The sequence below is a fragment of the Vanessa atalanta genome, chromosome 17 (assembly GCF_905147765.1).
Source record: "Vanessa atalanta chromosome 17, ilVanAtal1.2, whole genome shotgun sequence".
Taxonomy (NCBI): domain Eukaryota; kingdom Metazoa; phylum Arthropoda; class Insecta; order Lepidoptera; family Nymphalidae; genus Vanessa; species Vanessa atalanta.
In genome coordinates this window covers 4,352,303-4,373,656 of record NC_061887.1, presented here as the reverse complement: position 1 = coordinate 4,373,656, position 21,354 = coordinate 4,352,303, and the positions used below count along the sequence as shown (strand labels likewise).

General features: G+C 33.2%; 1 protein-coding gene across 12 annotated transcripts in view; it reads right to left on the bottom strand.

Moving 5' to 3' along the window:
* Nucleotides 1-1,689: 1,689 nt before the first annotated feature.
* The window catches only part of LOC125070592 (potassium/sodium hyperpolarization-activated cyclic nucleotide-gated channel 2), a 242,130-nt gene continuing 222,465 nt past the window's right edge, over nucleotides 1,690-21,354 (bottom strand). For 7 of the 12 annotated variants that reach the window (XM_047680515.1, XM_047680527.1, XM_047680524.1 and 4 more), the window contains 9 exons: nucleotides 9,082-9,245; nucleotides 8,843-8,985; nucleotides 7,522-7,659; nucleotides 6,537-6,611; nucleotides 6,230-6,331; nucleotides 5,658-5,807; nucleotides 5,358-5,576; nucleotides 4,353-4,617; nucleotides 1,690-4,245 (listed from right to left, as the gene is read on the bottom strand). In XM_047680515.1, coding sequence (XP_047536471.1) covers nucleotides 3,614-4,245; nucleotides 4,353-4,617; nucleotides 5,358-5,576; nucleotides 5,658-5,807; nucleotides 6,230-6,331; nucleotides 6,537-6,611; nucleotides 7,522-7,659; nucleotides 8,843-8,985; nucleotides 9,082-9,245 — 1,888 coding nt within the window. In that variant the 3' untranslated portion in view covers nucleotides 1,690-3,613. The remainder of the gene's footprint in view (nucleotides 4,246-4,352; nucleotides 4,618-5,357; nucleotides 5,577-5,657; nucleotides 5,808-6,229; nucleotides 6,332-6,536; nucleotides 6,612-7,521; nucleotides 7,660-8,842; nucleotides 8,986-9,081; nucleotides 9,246-21,354) is intronic. The other 5 variants (XM_047680516.1, XM_047680517.1, XM_047680518.1 and 2 more) reach the window with 5 other exon arrangements.

The following is a 21,354-nucleotide window of genomic DNA, read 5'->3' as shown; positions in this document are numbered from 1 at the left end:
AAGGTAAAACAATAATAAATAAATGCCTCTAGGGATAAAACGCAAATTTATATTTTTCTCTTTCTATGTAAACATATTTTTAATCTGGTAACATTCTTAAAGATAATTTTTTTAGCTGCGTACCGAGTAAACCATTATTTAAAATGTTTATCAAATTATATACGAAAACCTAATAAATATTGTTTTTTTTTTTCTGAGTTAAGATTAAGTAAGTAGTAATTAAGTTTTGCAGTTATTTATGTCCGATTATAAAAATCACCCAAATAACTCAACCCCTAATTGGAAAAAAAATCGCTTAATTAATTATTATTTTAATTTAACGCGTGAAGGATATTAAATTCTCAAGGACTCAATTGGTTTTACCAAAGCTCGTTCGACAATTGATTAGCTATTTTTGTTTTTTTGACTTATCAAAAGTTCTCGATTGTGTTAGGCTTATTCTTTTCCAAAGTTGACATAGGTATTATCGAGTCAAAGACCCTACATTAAAATGCAATTCCTTAATGAAATAGGACCTGCGCTCTCTGTTTACATATACCTATCTATTTAATAAATGTTAACGATTTCCCTTATTTTGTAAAAAATAAAATAAAATTTTGTAAAATTTAATTAAACAAACTATGACGTTATAGCTTATATATATATATATAGGTTGGATTGACATAAATAATGTTAAGTTAAAATTAGATAATTAGGTTATCTTGACGGTATTTCTATGAATATATTTATTTATTACAATAAATATTAGAAATAAACACTTGAATATCTATTATAGAAACTCGTAACCCCATCTGTCCCATTTCATTCGGTATAACATTACGGTTAGGTTTTTGAACAATGGTATGCATACGCCGAGATATTATATAATATTAAAAAAATCTAATTAATTCACCATTAAACTAATATAAAAAAAATCATTAAGATTCAATTATTCAGTCTTATTACTCATTAAAATAATACTTTTGGACAAAGATTTTTGATTTCAGCTTGAGTTCTAATGCAGGTCTGATTGTGATAAATAATAATTCAGAATAACCTAACTGTCCAACTGGTTTATTTTAAAAGAGCCACTAACCAAGTTTCTTGCCTTTTCTTCTCTAAATTTTGCCACCCTCTATATCAATCTCTATTCAAGATTAATTAAGCTAAGGGTCGTATTCAAGATAACTTGATTACGATACTTAGCTCCATAAAATTTAACGGATATCCCTATAGAGCGAGTAAGCCTATGCCTAGGATATAGGGTGTTTGTATGTTTCTTGTTATAATATTCAGGATTTCCCAAGTTTCACACAGCTACATTTAAAAAGACTAACTAAACTAGCGTAAATTGGTTTCAATTTTCAGAACACTTATATCTTTAACAATTAAAATGACAAGACTTCTAGTAGGACAATAATAAAAATAGGTATATGCATTTAAAATGTTAATCCTTACTTGATAACATTATATTTTATATTTATTAATGTCAAAATTAATATCGATTCCGCTTCCTAAGCCAGCAGAAATTAAAAAAAATACAATGAAGCGAGGTCGCATCATGCTATATACTTTATGACAGACATTGCTTTTTTTCCTTATTATAGGGACGAATCTTATTTTTTATAAACAGTGTATCAGCAATAATAAAATTGCCATTTATTTCGCAAATTTTAAGGATAATTCAGGTATTAAAACAACATATTTTTTTCTTCATTCTTTAATGCATTTCCTCTAATTTTTTTGACAGCGATGAGCACTTTTGGTGAAAATAGATACCAGAAATCAGTATAATTTAACTATATATTAATTAACAGTTTCGATAAAAAAAAGTTTTGATTTATATATTTATGTTTCTTTGCTTATACTCAGCAGTTCAACTTCACAATAAAAATAGATCTCTCCTATAAAATTTATATAATTTACAAAAGCGGTAATGTTAGATAAAACAATAATAAATAAATGCCTCTGGGGATAAAACGCAATATTATATTTTTCTCTTTGTAGATAAATTGACAGATGTCACTCTGTTAAGGTCAATTGTATAAATATCTTACGAGTACAAAGTATCTATTGGTGTTAGTCGCCAAAACTGAGAACTAGGCTGCATTCATCTACAAGTAAGCTACTGCGTATTGGTTCGTCATTCATTAACTATAATTATTTTGGCTAAAAAGTCAACATTTGCAAAATTTTCTTTACAAATTGTCATGACACTATAAGAATTAGTCAACGATGAAAACGTGCCAAAGATGCGGCGCCGGCGGCGGTCGGCTCAACGACTACTCTACTCTAATCGTAGGATATGTTACTCGTTGCGATCAACTATTTATTGCTACGAAATTTCAAAAGTTCGTGAAGCGCTTGCATAGTCACTAATCGCAATAACTGTTGCCAGAAAAAATCGCTAAATATAGAACTGAAACAAAGTCTCAAGTTAGAAAGAAGTGTAAGCATTATCCATGCATGTGGCTACTTCTACGTCGTCTGTATGTGTTGAGTATCGCCGAGCCGGCGGCGAGGCAGCGCGCTCGCAGCCCTCTGCTGCTCTATCACAAAACGTAATTCGTCCGAATTCGTTATCGCTTCTGCCTACTTACTCCTACAAAATGATCACTATCGATAATAAATTATTTTGACCTACAATTAAAACAAGGTACGAAGTGTTGTAGTGCATCGAAAATCGAGACGTCTCGCGTCGCGCTCACGCGATAATTGACTGGATCGCTCGTACGAGCGTCTCCTTATCACTTCTATAAAACAAATCACGCTAATGGCGAATCCTCGATAATATTACAATATTTACATAAAGAAACGATTCGAAGCTCTACTGATTCACCTCTACTTAGGAAACCGAGACCAACGGTACGTTTGATATCCGTCGTTAGTCTATTTAAATTTAAAATTAAGAAAGCGTCCGTGTGCTATGGAATTGTGAAGTTCATCGTGTTGTGCGTCGCCGGTGCAGAGCGCGGTGCGCGCACACCGCGCGTCGTGAGCTGCGCGCTAGTATTATGGCACTAACTTATCCGTTCCATCGGCTCTGAGGCGGCGTAGGCAACGCGCAGCTACGCAACGGTTCTATATCTTTCTACTCTCCGAAGTTTATATAATTATTAACAATTAATATTTTATAAATCCTCGTTATCGCCACTATCGAGATAATTATAAATTATCAATATCGTTCGTATTTACGAGAACGATTGCATCGCATCCGTCAACAATAAAGTCCTATTTCGTACGCCAACAAAGCATAAAATATGATATCTTTACATTTCAGTCTAGTCTATATAATTATTTTTCTTTAATGGCAAGGTATCTCTATAAAGACTCAATAGTTTCATTCTCAATATATAACAGGTATATCTATACATCGGAATACGTCGCGTATTCATTTCCTCACAGCGTCAATGATATAAAATTTAACCTAAATTATAACACAGGAGAATTAAGTATAAGATCACAAAATGAGATTCAGCGGGCGCGGTGGGCGCGCGCCCGGCGAAGTCGCAGCTATAATACTCGTGTCTACGCTACAACTAGCGAGGCGCCGCGCGCGCTCGCACTAAGCCTAGTATTGCTATCGGTCGGCACACGCCACGGCCCCGGCCGCGGCCTAGCACAGCGTGCGGCGTCAGGGGGCGATCCCCGCGTCCGACTTGTGGAATGCGGCCGCGGCGCTCGCCAACGGCGGCTGTTGCGCCTGCGCCGAACTGAAGTCGTGCTCGGACTTGGGACGCGGCAATGCCGCCGCCACGCCCAGTCCCGGTAGCGCCACACCCGCCATACGGCATGACGCTGCCTGCAGCGGCTGTAGCGCCAGCCCTAGTGACCGCTCAGATAGCCGCGCCACGCTATCGTCCGATAGGCTCACGTGCTCTGCTTCCGCTGCTAGCGCGTTCACGACCGCATTGATCGTGTTCCCTTCTGACGTCGTGTCATCCTCTCGATGCGCAACCAGATTAGGATTTTTACCGATCTTGTTCAGCCGTTCTGCAGCAACACTTTCCATGGTGCGCCGCATCAAGGGATACTGATCGAGTACTGCGTTGAAATGGTCCACAGATAAAGAGAAAAGATTACAATAAGTTTCGGCGCGGACGGAAGCAACTCGCCGGGCATTGGTCAGTAGGCAGATTTCGCCGAAGTACGATCCATCAGAGAGACTGGTCGCAACTTCGCCATTTGCCATCACAATATCGACGATGCCTTCTTGAATAAAGTACATTTTATTTCCGATGGTACCTTCTTTTATGATAATGTCACCTGTAAAGCATAAATTCCAATATTATGCATTTTGTCATAATTTTGTCAGTAGAAAGAAAACATGAATATAAAATAACTATTAAGCAAATAAGGGAATGTTTTATTACCCGGCTGGAAGACTTCATAACGCAATTTGGTGACTACGTCTGAGACAAAATTGGAGTCAGCATTAGCGAAAAATGGTACCGAAGCAACAAGCGATCGACAATTGTAATTGATAACGTCTTCTCGCAATTTTTCGCTTAATTCGCCTAAAATCAATTCCTCGTCGAAGAATTTTCCCTGATACCGGTGCTCAAAATACTCTGTGATGCGTTGACGCATCTCGCGAGGTAGCTTTCTATAAGCCATATACTCCTCAACTTGCTTCACCTGGAATATGCATATTTTTATCATTAGAAGCTTACCAAACAAGACTTTAGTATTAATACTCCACAGTTAATATAGTGTACATCCAAATCCGAATAATCTGATCTAATACACCCAAATTGATTGCTAACAAATCGCACTTGTGCAAATTCTATGAAATATATCAGTTATTGTCTTTTATGTAAATATAGAAATTATATCCCACCTACATTATTAATAAAACAGGCGAAAGATGAATTAGTAAGATTCGTAAGGCAAAGTATAAATATAATATGTAGTTGAATTATCGTCTTATAAAATATAAAGCTGTTATGAACACCCAGATAGTGCGTTGGTAATTAATTTTTTCTTCGTGATCATTTATTTAATGACGCGATAGAAGGTGGTGCGAGTAAATGAGATGGTGAAATTAAAACATTGCATAAAATTCACGAAACAATCATCCACTTTATACTCACGTCAAGTTTCTGAAACAGGCAATAATGAGTTTAAGATTAGTTGTTAATATGATAGCGAATGCCTCACTATATATAAATAAATATAATAGATAAATAAATTGGACGTCTGAACTGAGAAAACTTGTAATTTGAATTTTGGTGATTTTTAGGAAATATTTATATAAAATTATATAAATTAATTAGCCCTGGTAAATAAAGGTGTTCATAACAGCTGGAAACGTACCTCAATTTGAGATTTGACTTGAGTTTCTGTAATGATTGTATCAATTAACAACTATAAATTACCTTTTCACGATATTGTCTGCGTGATGAGTCGAGACTCTGAATAAGATTTGTGGCATGACCGAGGAAAAGAGCGTAACAAGTCGCACCGGAGATCATAGAAAGCATCGTGAGCCACATATCTGTAAGGGACTGCGGTGGAAACCGGCCATACCCAATGCACAGCATGTGAGACATAGCCTTAAAGAGTGCCCAAGAGTACTGCTCGAGCCAGAAGGCTTCCTGAAATAAAACAATACAAAATTACAAAAAATTAGCTTAGTTTCCCAAAGTGTTTCGTAGAATTAATGTTTTTTTACTAACCTGTAATTCATTTATTGCAACCCAAGAGTTAGGGGGAAATCCTTGCAGCATTGGAACGAGAAATTGTAGGCATCCAGACCAGTGCCCGATCAACAACATCATGCAGATCAGGTTAAATATCCGCATGAACACCGATGCCATATTGAGGAACTGAGGACGAATAACAGTTTAATTTAAAATCTCAAAATTATAAAGCTTCGCCTCTAAAGGAAGCCGTGCGGACTGCGCGCGACAAGGACGCTCGATTTCAAGCATCGCGATGATATCTACCGATGAATTCTTGTAAAAGTGAGAAACAAAATATGAACGCGTGTGACGAGTCGTCGAGCGAGCATGCGATCGCGGGTCAGGCATGCGGGCAGGGCGGCCCGAGCCGCCGCGGTCGCCCTGCTCGCCGCCCCCACGCGCCTCCGCCCGCACGGCCGCCGGCAGTACGAGGGTCGGAAACAGAAACGCCAACGAAAGAGAGGAAGCGAAGCGAGCGCAGCGTGTAAAGGACGCCGGGCGGCGCCGGCAGCATGCTAAGCGGGCGAACGAGCACATGCGCGCCGGCTCGTGCCGACCCTGGTTACCTTAAAGATCAGATTGCTTTTGGTGTCACCCTTCTTTTTTGCAACGTCGGAGCTGAGTCGTCCCCTCCTTTCCGTGCGCTTTTTTTGAAGATTCTGCAAGATCTAGAAAACAAGCGAGAAACACGAGATAGTAGGAAGAGAGCCAGGCGCGCCCGGCGAGAGCACGGGCGGCGGTCGAAAGACGTCGCGGGTTGTGCGGGGCGGGGCGGGGTCGCGTGCGGACACACAGGATGCACTAACACCGAGACGAGCGGAACGCGGGCTAGGCCCCTACAGGCTAGGGAGCGCGGCGAGTCACATGCGGCACCTGCGAGGCGAGGTCGCGCGAGCCTCCGCCGTCCGCGTCGCCCGGCTCGTCGCTCGGCTGCGGAGCGGGGCTCATCTGCACACAACACCGTCACTGCGACGTCGCCACCACCCTCCCCGTACTCCACTTCTCACTGAGTCTCCGCATACTACTATCGTGACAGGTTTCACCTACTTGGTGGCTAATTATTTGGTACATATTGGTGCATTATTATACTAATACATGTCGATTCTATGGTCATCGAGGTTGGGGCGTTCTAATGACGGAATATAATATTTGATTTACCGTTTTATTTTGGGATTATCTATCTATATAAATTTGATTGAGGGTTTACTCGAATCTAGACGAAATATTCGTTTTTATTTATTTATAGTCTTTTTATTTTAACATTAGGTTTTCGGCGTCAGCGCATCTTCTAAAGGCCTTAAAAAGCAGCAACATAATAAGAATAACATGGCAAATCAAATATCACTTTAGTGAGTGTGGGACGGTTTGGGTCGGCAGACGCGGCAGACGCGGCGCGGCGCGGCGCGGGCGCAAACAAGAGACAGACTGAGATATCTCGAGTGAGAGCGTGCTCAGGCAGAAAGAAGCTTGCAGAGAAGCAGTAGAGAAGTGCAGAGCGGGACGTGGGGCTCACATACAGTGGAGGGTGGGGACAATGGTAACAGGATTACATCGAACTCCAATGACACGTCATTAGGATCGCTACTAACTAGATAGAACATTTCAGATTAATTTAGTAAGTAATATTAGTTTAAATACATAGTTAAGTTATTTACAGAAATATTAATGCCAATCACAGGAAATATTATAAAACAATTTCAAAAACATATTAATATCCAATCTTAAAATAAAATAATATCAGTTGGTGTCAACTTGGTGTTAGTTAGTTAGTTTTATGTGAGCGTAATGTGTTAGAGCAGTGTTAGTGGATAAGTAAGAAGATGGCCAAAAATGGTAGCAACAGGAAATTATGGCTTACATATACTTCCTCCCATTGTGATACATATCGGACGAGCCTGGAAAGTCTGAGCAGTCGAACCAGCGATAAAAGTTTTGCTAACCGTAGTATCCTTAGGGCACGACCGGCGTGAAGAATTTGAAAGCTTTCACTAAAATCCTGTAAATATAACCATAGAATATTATAAGAGTGCCTACAACCGTACACAATATTCTTGTGACTCTAATCTAAGTAACCAGTACTCAATGCCTAACTTTATTATACATTAGAAGTGTACAAGCATGCAAACTTGTCAAATTGATAGCTTCAAAATACATCAGCCAAAGAAAAGTGCCTAAGCATTGTATTTTACATATAATAATTATGTTTTCAAAAATATATTCGTATAAATACATTAAAAGGAATGTAATTAAAATATTAGTAAAGCTTGTCTTATTATATATTCGAAATAAAATTGTATATATCTGCATATACATAGTATCTGTAAACATAGTTAGAATTGTATCCATAAAGTTATATCTGCAGTTCATCGAACTTTCATTTCTTCGTCTTTCTATAAATATCTAAAGGTTAGTAATACTATAAAACATACTATCGATAAATAGTATAAATATTACAATTTGGTCGTGTTGCATATTATGGCAGAATAATTAAATAAAATGTAATCGTTATACGTGCTGATTAAGAATATAAATAAAAAAAGCTTAAATCATGGCTGACAAAATAACGCTCTATAACAAGACATGCTGACGACAGAGTGAACTTTAAAGAATAAAAAGATGGATTTAAAGACTTTATTAACGTGCAAATCAATAGCCATTCTGTGGCAAAGTAGAATTTAGAAGAAAATAGTGCAATTGAAGATTTTTAGAATAGATTGTGCACAAAGTTGAAATTTTGCTTGTTAAAGGCCATTAACCTTGGAAAAATATCAGTATCCCATACGATCGAAGTGAACGTATTTTAAGATATTAGCGATAAGGCGAAGAAGAATAAGATAGGATCAGATCTATATGGGTTGCAGACGATAAATTTCGTGCTGATAAATTTAAATAATTGTGAAAGTATAAAAAGAAAATTGAAGATGTTACTAATGTGCTGCAATCAAACCTTTGCAAGGTTTCACAGAAACCCTTACAATACAAGATATTAAACCGAACACGATGGCGCGTTGAACGTTCTCGTGGCAGTTGGGTAAAAATCACAATGAGAAACAAAATAAAATCAAAACTAAATTAAAAATTTCGCTATAAAATAAATAACACCCAAGCTGAAACAGAATCAAAAAACATAAAAGACAGTTTAAAACTAGTAATAGGAACACGGCCAAATTGCAACGTACGTTTACCTGATTGAAGATAAGGAATATGTAATCTAGTGGTATACTAGAGATGAGGTCAAGGAAGAACCATGTCCTCAAATAGTGCTTCGCTATTAACTTTGGATCTAATATCACTTGTTCTGCATTATCTTGCTGCATTATTCCTGAAAAGAAAAAAACAAATAATTTAAATAGTATATAAAAACTACTTATTTCAATATTTCCAACATTTTTGAGATATTCTGCTAAAATAAACTTACCTGTTCTAAAATTAACAACGATATCTATAAGAAATATGGTGTCCGATAGACAATTAAACGCTATCCATCGTGTGCTAAGGTCGTCGTTGAAGAAGGAGATGGCGACGGGAAGAATTATGAGGTTGGCCACCAGTAACAATAACATACATAGATCCCAGTAGAACCTGAAAGCAGAAACGGGATTGTTTTATTAATAAAGAATTAAGCAAATAAAATAAACATATTTAGCGTTCAGCTGAATAATTTTATATTAAATTCTTCACTGACAATTACGTTTATAAATAAGCATTTTTTGTAATAGTTTGAAGCAGTTTTTTTGTTATAAGTTTTATTTTGTATCTATGGTAATTATATTTCCTTTTTGTTTTAACTGCTTCTACCGTCTTTAGATTTCGAAAATCAATTATGATATATCAATTATTGAAGTATTACAACATTTAATTTTATTGTACTAGAACTTATTTTAAAATGCCGTGTCCAAGAGTATATAAAATAGACTAATACTTTTATAGAACTAGTAAAGTTATAATATGTTTATTTATTTAATACACATAAAGTTTTAGTATGTCATCATAATAAAAATATATAATCGAGTTATGTTTAATTATTCAATATCGTATAAAAAAAATATAATTTATTATCTATCTTATTGTAAACAAAAATACTAAAAACACTAATAACAAAATTATTTCCCACATAGATAATGTTTATTTGTATATGGGTATATCATAATAATTAATAAGACATTTCAAGATTACGTAATATTGAAATGACTATTCTTAACCGACTCATGCTCCGACTCTATACAATTTACGAGTTTATTTTGCAAAATAGAGCTCATAAATAAAATCATTAGGTTTAAGTTAGCGAGTGGAGTATTATTCCAAATGTTTCTGTCGGTTAGCCACTTTTCGCATTGTTCTCGAAATGAAGTAAATGACGGTAATTTTACACAATAAGCCAGAAATATTTCCACAGTATTTCTTTCGTCGGGAGTTGTTTTTTTTTTCTAATTTTCAATACGCATGTCACCTTAGTTGTAAGGAAATATTGAAATCCAATAAATGTTTATTTATTATAAATAGACTCAGAGGACAGCCACAAAACGACTTATATTTATTGTATAACCTAAAATTATATGAATTGATAAGTATTTTCTTTTTAAAATGTAGCGTATTCTTCGGGTCTTACGAAAATCAAGTTTGAATAAAATGACTTTCAATTGTTTTATATTATTGTTATAAATATGATTTATATTAATAGTTTATAAATTGAGACACTACTAGTGTAGTGAAACTTTTGAAAATTGGAAAATAAAAAATTTGCAGTTAATAAATACGGTAATACGTACATATTATAATTAATGTGATTACTATTTAGTCCGAATAGTAGATTATTATCTGCTCTTCATTTTAGATAGCTTTGATATTGAAAATGTGCCTTCCTGTGATCGGAATTTAAGTGAAAATATATATAATTCATTGGTAAGAATTACAATCACAACCGAACGCTAATAAGTAAATAATCTTTACAATTCGCAGCAACCGATAATAACAATATATCTAGTCATAGAAAATAGGTCAAGAATCATTGTGATTGGACTCTTAAAAAGTCTATGTCGCATTATTTTACGAGATACAACGTAGGTAATTAGAAAATACGGGTAAGTAGCGCGCGAAAACACGTAAATCAGGCTTAAATGCAAAGCTAAAGCTCATGTCAACCACGTCAGCGGGTTTAGCGCAGTGCCTTTGTGTAGCATTTTATTCATACTGCGTTGGAAGAATAACGAGCTACTTTAAGAGTAGGAGAGCAATAATTATGTTTCCGTTGTGCGGATCGTCTATTCTATTTTCAGGTTTATTTTCTAAACAAAAGATAACCCTGAATTATAAATCCGATTGATAATCTATTCAGAATAACATCCCATTTTCGTGTTTAATTATTTTATAAACGTTAAAAATTCATAATAAAAATATTTACTTACTGCGAAAATAGTGAAATACATTCGACTCGATGATATTCACTTATTAATAAGCAGACATAAATCCTAATTGTATTTAATTAACCTTAATTTGGCGCACTTCATGTGGAGCATTAATATGTAAATACGCAATCATTTAAAGATGTCAGTTTATCTTTTATTTTTGTAAACGGTATTGGTACTAAATAGTATTTTTGATACTAAATGCAACCTACATTTAGTTAATCCTTTGATAAATATAACTAATTAAAAACAAAACGCATTGTTAATATTTTTAAACTTGGTAGATTTGATTTATACACATTAAGAAAATTAACAAAATTTTATTCTGTGCTCCAGTCATATGTATTGATCAATAAAATTTGAAATTACTGTCATTAAATAGTAACAGCGCTTAAACACAAATTCCAATACGCATTTATGAATGTTGCCATTATTAAAATTAGTCGTAACGCCAGTTAATGAATGTCTTTTTTGTCATAAACATGTTGAGGCTAACAGTTACTTTTTGAGTTTACCTTCAAAATTTGAATTTGAATATCAAAACTGATCTTATTTTTTTTCTTTAATAATCCTAGCAGTTCTGTTGATGAATATTAAACATCTCAACTATTTAATTTAATTTGTTAAAACTTTAAACGTTGATATATTTTCTACAAATAATATGCTTTTATTTCAAAGGTATTTAAAAAAAAAATAGTTCCTTAATATTTTTAACGTCCACTAACGGAAAATATGATTACTTATTGTACATACTTGCTAGTACATAATAAAAACAATTATACTATAATGAGATTTTGTTATAGCCTTAATAGTAATAAAATTAAATCCGTAATCAATTTTAATTCAACAATATGGTTATGTTATTTCTAGGTTTATTATCCATTGGAAGCTTTAAATATTTTAAAATATGTGTTTTTATATTCTCGTATATACGATAAACTAATAATTTTATGTCAAAGTCGAGTGACAACTCAAGACATGTATTGTTAAATGCTGAAAGGGTATTCAACCTACGATACAGGATTACATAGTATAAACCAATCAACCACACATAGCTAACGGATAAATTAAAAAAATAAACATTTTTTTATTAAACTTGTTTAAAGTTGTATTAAACAATAAACCTTGTAATCTAACCTAAGCTTCCTCTCTAAGGGAGAAGAGGCCTTAGTTTAACAGTGGGAAATTTACAGGCTGTTATTATTGTTATCTATTATAATTGGAAAATGCTCAGTATACCTAATAACTATTGTTAGTCAGATAGATAGAAGAGTCACAAAATCACGTTTAGAAATATTTAATTTCATAAAAGGAGCATCATTTATTTTATAAAAAAATTCGCTATTTGGTTTGCCGCTTCGTAATCGCTGGACGGTTAACGTTAATGCTTCCCACAAATATTTATGTCTACAACCGAGAGAGATCTAAATTTAATATTAAAACTAACAGCTTTTATCTATTATCAATTTACGATATATCGGTAATTTCAATAAAGAGGGATAAAAGCCAGATAAATTATTTGGTAAGTTTTTAAACATAGTTGATTATTAGTTTTAAATTAGTAATTAATTTTATCATGTTTATAAGTTAATGTTACTTACTACTAATTATACTAAAAGGTCTTTAAAAGCGAATGAATATTTATCCAAAATTTAGTGTAAACACATGGCAGTATTTCCCTCACAATGTCTTCCTACAAGGCCGAGCATGAGATTAATTTAAAAAAAAAATTAAGCACGTGAAAAATCAGTGGTGCTCAAATAGATTTCTAACTGGGATCGTATAAGATCTACTTGTTCTATTCACTGGGCCCTTTTATTTCTCTTAAGTCAAAATTAATTTCGTTTTTTTTTTTCTAGAGTTAGGTATTGGTTACGTGTTGTACAGTCGACAGAAATTAATAAAATAAAATATGGTCTTTCTGTGCATTCATTCCGTAAACAATGTAAGCAATTGAAAACTAATAAATTAAAGAATTATGTATGTTAGTCAAAAGCCAAGAAATCTGCGTTCATGAGAACGAAAATAGAGGACAGACATCTTGTATACTGTAATTTTATAAGCCAATAAATCAATAATCGAGTCCAGTTCAATGAGTAACCCTCAGTATTTCTCCGAAATCGTTGATGAGAAATCAGATGACTAATTGAGGATAGATAAAAACGATTTCGTAGAAAGTGCCAAGTTCATTTTTTACTTTGGTATTACCGTTTAAAACTCGTGTCTAAAACAAACTATATTAATATTACTAAATACCTACTCCATATTAAGGAATGACGTAGTGATTTTTTTAAAGTATGTTTTTTATACATACAGTAAACTCCCGATTATATAACTGGTAAAATATGTTTGTTTTTAATATAAATCTTTTTAGTGTGTTTTGCGTACATAAACTGGAGTACATATATACTATGAATTCAATTATGACATCTATCTATACATATAATAAAATTGGAGTGTCTGTGAGTGTGAGTGGAGTGATTGTAATATTAAAATAACCGCGTTTTACTAAATGCATATGTATGTATACACGGTACATATACCCAAATAACATTTTTACAATTTTTGTCTGTCTGTCTGTTCCGGCTAATCTCTGGAACGGCGGGACCGATTTTGACGGGACTTTAACTGGTAGATAGCTGATGTAATAAGAAGTAATTTAGGTGACTTTTATTTTAGAATTATATGTAAAATAATAATAAAGTCACGTTTTGTTATTAAATTCAAACGCGCATGAAGTCGCGGGCACAGCTAGTTTAGTATATATACAGTACAATTATTATACTCGTAGTAAAAGCTTAAGTACTTAAGGTTTACTCTTTATGCCATACCTGAACTTACTAAAAATATTTATTATTAAATAAGACTAAGTATTATTTACTATTAAATTTTTTAACATAAAAAATATATAATACATATTAAAGTTTGACTTATAAGGAAATCAGTTCACGAGAATTTAGTATTTATTGTATTCAATTACGCGTTTAGTTTAACAACGAATGATTAATTGACCCACAAAAATATTTAAACGGATTCCAATCATTTATGCTATTTAAACGCCATAATTATTCGAGCGTAATTAATTCAATGCTTAATGATGTACGCGAGAACAGTAGTGATTAGTTAAGCAGTGAATTACGGGCGATTGCACATGTCTAGGACTAATGTGACCCGGATATCTATTGAGTGATAACACTGCTGTGATTATTACTATTAATATAAATCGCAATGCACGTCAATCACGTCAATCAGGAAGTACAAACATTGGAAAGTTTAGTATTTACTATAAATAGTAGTTCATTTCATATCTAATAAAATAATTATGTTACTTAGTTATGTTTGTATTGTTTTTGTTTTACTTTTATACTCTTATTTCTTCGCACACATTATTTGCCATTTGTATAAATAGAAAATAGTCAGAAAATATAGAAGATAGATAGATAGATTTTTATTTTATATATTTATGTTACGATCATTTAGTATTGGAAAAAAAAATTGGTAAGAGAAGAAAGAAATAAAATTTTAAAATATATTTTATTTATATGAATCTCCACAAGAATGCACAATTAAAATAGTTTACATTAGAAATGTTATTCTATTTAGAAAGGGACACATAATATGACTTTATTTAATTATAAAATAATAACATTATGTAATCGCAATCTCGATATATTTTAATAACATAATATCTTGATAGTTTCACTTGAAATCGCCTATAGCTTGTTTTAACTAGTCTTATAAAGCTATATAATAAATATCACTCATCGTCTACTTGACGTATTTTAGTACGTAATCGTTCTTGATATTATTTTCGTTATTCTTTTTCGAATTAAAAAAAAAATTAATAATTTGAAAAACGAATAATTCAATTTATAAGTTTGAAGTGAGAATGACATTTGTAATACTTTAAAACCGTATGTAATGTAATTATACTGTTATTTATACCTTTGCTCTTAAATAAATATCGTGTATTAAAAAAAAAAATTAACATCATGTTGTTTAATCATTATTGAATTTTTAAATTGCTATTACACAATGAAATCTATCAGTCAATAGAATTCTATTTGCAGAAAACTTGAGGATCATCGCCTTCAACAAATAGTGGGCAGAAAGTGCATCTGCGATAAAACTGAGATAAATTTTGTTGCCATTTCAAACATATCCCTAACTTTTTAAAACGGTCACGTAGAAGACATTATGAAAGTCCTCCATTTATCTTTCAAGAAAGAATATGCTACGAACGGAAATTTATGTAATGATTTTATTTATGCAAACCTGATGTATAAAATATTTGTAGGTAAAATAATTTATCTTGAGTGTTTCTATTATTATTTGCAAGTAAGTGTAGTTGTATCGAAATAAATTTTAATTATTTTTTTTAAAACATTTTGGCTACACGCTTATTTAATCATTGACATGACACGAAGATAAGATTTTATTGTCCACGAGTACTAAAATCATATTTCTCACAGCAATCCAATACTTCGGAAATAAAAAGGGCACAGTATTAGAGGCTCCATTATCGACGTACGGTGGTGGAGCAGTACCGACTATTTGACTACTGCTATAAATGTCAATGGCTGACACGCTACCGCGTGTCTCGATATTTGGACGAAAAAATGAATATTTGTTTTATTGGCCCGATCCGGAATTTGAACTTAGGGCCTTGAAATATCTAGCTTTATGAACTGCTTTACGCATAAATTCGCCATAGTTGATTTCAACACTTACAAAATTTCATCTACCCAATAAACACTTAAAGTTTAATGAAAGTTTGTAAATAGACACATTTTCAAATGAAATGGCGTTGCAAGTCACATAGACGTTTCATAATGACGTTTACCGAAATTATATATAAGTACCATATAACTTCATGGCATTAAAATATTATACTACGTGTAGAATTTACGTGCTTGCGCTGCATTAAGACAGGTCTAATATTTCAAACCGGACTTGCTTTATACAATTTTCTCCAGAACTAGCGTTAAACAATCTCAATTTAACATACATAATTTTATCAATTATATAATTATAATATGGACTAAAAGCGCTGAGATGTAGGTTGAAATTGAAGTTAGGTGTTACATAATTATCCCACTGTTGGGCAAAAGCCTCTTCTCTTTCTAAGGCTACCGTTTCGATCGTATTAAACAACATTGCTTCATTACAGATTGGACATTTTCTAACATGTGGTAGATTTTTGTCCTATTCTATCATGACATAATTATCAGGTACGACTTCATCACATGAAAACTCTGTGGTACTCGGATTTGAATCCGCTATCTCTATTTAAGACCCATGTTTTCTTTAAACTAGGCCAAACCGCTAATATTTAATTTCTACATACACATTATTGTTATTATAGTTTATTATACATGTATACATTAGTATTATATATGTTTGAATTTCGAATAAGTTTGGGTTTAATTAGTCCCGTTCAAACTGCGGCGTGTAGGTACATACATTATGAATCGGATAGCATATACAAATCCTACTAAACTTTACGGAGTCGTTATGTAGACTTTGTCCCTTGGAAAGTAATTTACAGACTAAATATCCTTTCAAGTTTTAAATTGTAAGCTGTAATAAGTAATCACCTACACTAACTTAGTTTTAAAAACATATTTTTTATTGTGGTTAAGCATATAAAATATATAAAACTATTTTTTTAAATTAAGTTAACACAGATATTATGAGAAAAGTTAATTAGCATAAAAATATATTATAGCCGTAACAAAATGAATGTACAATTATTATATTTTTAGACTAATAAATAATATGTTGTATTAATAGCTCATATATAACGTAATATGTGTAAAGATAACAATTTCGTTTTAGTATAGTTTAAACTGTAACGTTGAACCTATTCTGAGAAATACCAGATGGCTTTAGGTCAAGATACAGCGTCTGAAGAGAAGTGTTCTCGTGAAAGCTCTTCAGCTATTCTCATCAAACCGAAACACAATATGATTGTGGCGATCTCTGAGAACACTACAAATTTCGATACATTTGATGTCGAGTATTATGGGGATGAGTGGGCACCAATCGTGAATAAAAATTTTGGTTTCAATACGAAATGTTACAAGTGCTGTCACTAGACTTTGAATTTATTTATAAATTGTATTGTTTTTTTGTTATTATTTTTTATATTTTTACATTACTGTTTGTTGAATTATACAATTTAATATAAAGATTTTAATATCATTCAAAGTCAAATTAAATGTGTAAATAGATATTGCGATTTTATCTTTGTACGATGATTTCATATTTTATCTGTTACAACCAATATATGTAATAATGTTTTGTTTATACAGTTTTTTTATATTTATTTATAAGATTAATAAATTTATTTAGTGAAAATATTTTTTGAAGTATTCAATTGTTTTAATTGTAATTAAGAGCTGGTTGTAATTAAGGTATATAAGTAGGTAATAATATCGATAAGGACTTTCCAAATTCCCCTCAGCTCTTTAAAATGGGATAAAAAGGATTGTTTTGCTGCCATTAACAACTCTAAAACATATAAATATTCGTTGTTAAATAAAAATCAGATACAAGTAAGGTTTTTTAAAGTGTAACTACAATTTAAGTCACAATTCTAATCTCACAACAGATCACCAGATGTCCTTACGTTATAAATCATCATCCTTACAAGGTCAAAGGCTAATAAGGAAGTATTCACTGTAGTTGCAACATGTAATAAAAAAGTTTTTGATGAAAATATATGGAGTGACAAACCCCATATATTTTCATCAAAACATATATCGGCTTTTTAAGACGCTGTCAAATTTTAAACATTTTTTTCATAAAACTAACGGTCGTTAAATACCCTACTGTTGGGCTAAGGGTTCCTTTGAGGTTTGGAGCTAATTACAACATTCTGTTCCAAGGCAGGTTTCCTAGCAATGTCTTCCTTCACCACCGAGCACGAGTAAATTATATAAATAAACTCATATAGCACATGGAAATGAATCGTTCTTGGTTATATTTTGGAATGAAAAGTCAAAATTATCTCGATGTTCATTTATCTTATGTCAGACGATTGGTTAAAATCCACGATTGTAACTTCACCGAAATTTAAATTGAAATACGATTTTACTGTAACAAATAAAACTATTTACAGTTACAGCTTAGTAGTTAAGTGTAGTTTTTTTTTAAATATGAACTCAAAATATTTTCAAAATAGAGCATTGGTAAAATTATGAATTAGTCAATGGTGCAATTCTATAGGTTTTATTTATTTAAACGCCATAAGAAAATAGTCTGATAAATCCAGCTTAACAAAATAGCCTCACAACACTTAGTCTTTTGATAACATTAACTCGACCCCTTTTAAAGTTGTTTTTATTCAACCGCTGTACAAATACAGTGCAACGATATTTTTCTTTGCACGATCTGGAAAAGGTTAGAATCTATCGGACCAACTAAAGATGAAAAGCTCTATGCAAAAATACCGAAGCAAGCTTATAAATATACATCGACCATGATATAAAATAGCGTAATAATAACATTCAATACTTCCAACCCCGCTTCGACGGTAATGTCAAGGAGGTCGGGTTGACCTTTACTGGAGCCGTCAACGAATCGCCCACCGTCCCAGTTACAATTGTTGACAAATTACCTACAAAAATATTCGCTACTTCCGTACCACGATATAATTCCGGTACAATAAGCTATTCAAACAATAAAAGTAGGTTACGGGCGTATATTTTAGTTTGGTGGAAACACATGAGGGTATTCAGAAAAGTGACGTCGACGCAAGAGTCGTACCTAGTACCTGCGTCACATACCTAAGTTTAAATGTAATTAAAAAAAAAAAAAAAACTTATTATTAAAGTTGAACTTTGATTAGGACCTTCATTTGAAATAAAAAGGAAGTAATAAAAATAATGTATTCATTGTACTGTAACTATTCAAAAGAAAAATTAATAGAGAAAATATTTTTTTGATTCATTAAACATTATCGATTCAGAGAAGCATTCAGAAGTTTGGGAATTGAGAGTGTTTACATTCCCTTGTCTGGGAAAGGAGATCCTGCGTCTGAACTCCCTCTAATCATGTCCCATCAGATTACACAAGGTGAGAGAGGAAGTAGAGAGTCTGTTCTTGCGCACACATTTGAATGCGCTTATCTGTTCATGGCCGCCGTGACCAAATTATACACCATCCGTACAAAAAAAATAAAAATATTTTATAGGGAATTTTTGTGATTGATGTTTTTGGGAATGAAAAAAGATGTCACGTTACATTTTTTCGCTGTAGCATTTTTGTATTGTTAAATTGGCACTTCAGTTTTTTGTAGAATTCTACAGAATGCTTAGACGGGCGTAGACGTCAATTGGGCTTTGGGCATTGTGTTGAAAATTAAGTTACCAGTCGCTGTAGATTTGCTTTTCGACCTTTTACATAATGGAACAGTATGTAAAGTGAAACTCTAGACTACACCGAATGCAACGTTCCTATGAAAGAAACAAGCTCTGTATTTCTGCATAAGTTGAACTTTTATTTTACATTGTGTCCTTGAACTTTTAGATAAAATACTTTCATATTCCCAAACTTCATTTACACGTTAATATTTTTAAGAAGATGTTGTTTTATGACGATATTGTCTTATATTTATGTACTCTTATAGCTTCGTTTAAAATTCGTTAAACGTTCTTTACATTGAAGATTTAACTAAATATATACAGATTAAATTTAGAAATAGATTCTTTACAAATCACGACAGCGTGGAATGGTGGCAAGAATGCTAGCAGCGTTTCCCCATTGCATCACTATTTCGGTTCTCTGGACGTAAATCAGGTTAACTATTTTATTTTATTTTTTATTTTACGATATAAGTATACGGTCGGGTGTATGGGTCACCTGATGGTAAGTGGTCACCACCGCCCATAGACATTTACAAATCAGCGAATGCACCGCTAATATTGGGAATGTTATGTCCCTTATGACTGTATTTACACTGGCTCACTCATCCTTCAGACCGGAACATAACAATACTAGGTATTGCTGTTAGGCGGTGAAATACACCCACCTACACCTACCCAGATGGGCTTACACAAAGTTTACCACCAAGTAGAACTTTTTTAGCGTCAGTGGAGGCAGTAACATTAGCTATTAAAAAGATAATTCGAACGCTTATTATGTTACCTTCAAAATAAAAAAGGAGCTGGAATATGGTTACGTTTTCTATACATCAGATTTGCGGATGTTGCCAGGGTCTCCTTAATGAAACCGAGGTCTATCTGACCTCCGAAACCTTATATAGACGTACACGTAATATTAAACTAGAATAACTTTGCTATCGAATGTAAACGATTATTATTATTAGATTTTAATTAAGATCCAGATTAAAATTATGTATTACGTTTTAAGGGAAGAGTCAAATGGAAACGGATCAATACTGGTTATAGCAAATACAAGTAATTAGTCTGAGCGGGAATCGAGACCGCGAACGAGCGTCAGTTTTGTGCTACTTCCTGCTTGATGGTCGTCACAAGTAAAATAGTCTAATATAGCGTTTCAAGGAATAGCCAACACCGCATTCTATTAATTAGATATCAATATTTTTATTACATAGTCAAATTGGTTCAGTACAACATGTGGATTCTAACTGAAAGTTACGGATTTAAATCTGATCAATTTCCATTACTTTCCATGTGGTTTTATATCAAGTAGGTTTTAACCTACATTCAACCAACATTGAATAGGTTCATGATGTTGGGCTAGGCGGTGTAGGAAAATCTGCCACATGCGTATCCATTAACCTGAATTGAAGCAGTGTGATCAAAAGCTACAGACCATAGCCTCAAAAGGAAAGAAGACCTTAGACTAGCACCGGGAATTGTTATAACAAAACATGACCAATATATTGAAATTATGTTACAATTTATTGGGATCGAATTAATTCACATTCTTAGACATGTAAAGAACTGCTCTTACTACAAAGGTTGGGTTGTGTTCCCAACGTCTCCAATTAATTTCAAGAGTTGAGATGAGGACCATACATTCAAGATTTGCAGCATGTCCCATATTCATAATTAGTTTTTAAGAGTTCGACGTAGGCTGTGGGGCGCTTGGAAAGGTGATATTTGAAAACCTTACTACGAAGTACGTTGATGGCACGGAGGTGTGAATGCATGAATTTTAACTTAAGATGGAATATATGCAGGTTCAAACTCGCGCGAACACAAGTCTGTGCTTATATTCTTATACAAATTAAAGGAATGGAAAATAATACAGCAATTTAAAATATGGAATGATTATTTAAATCTATGAGCAGCTTT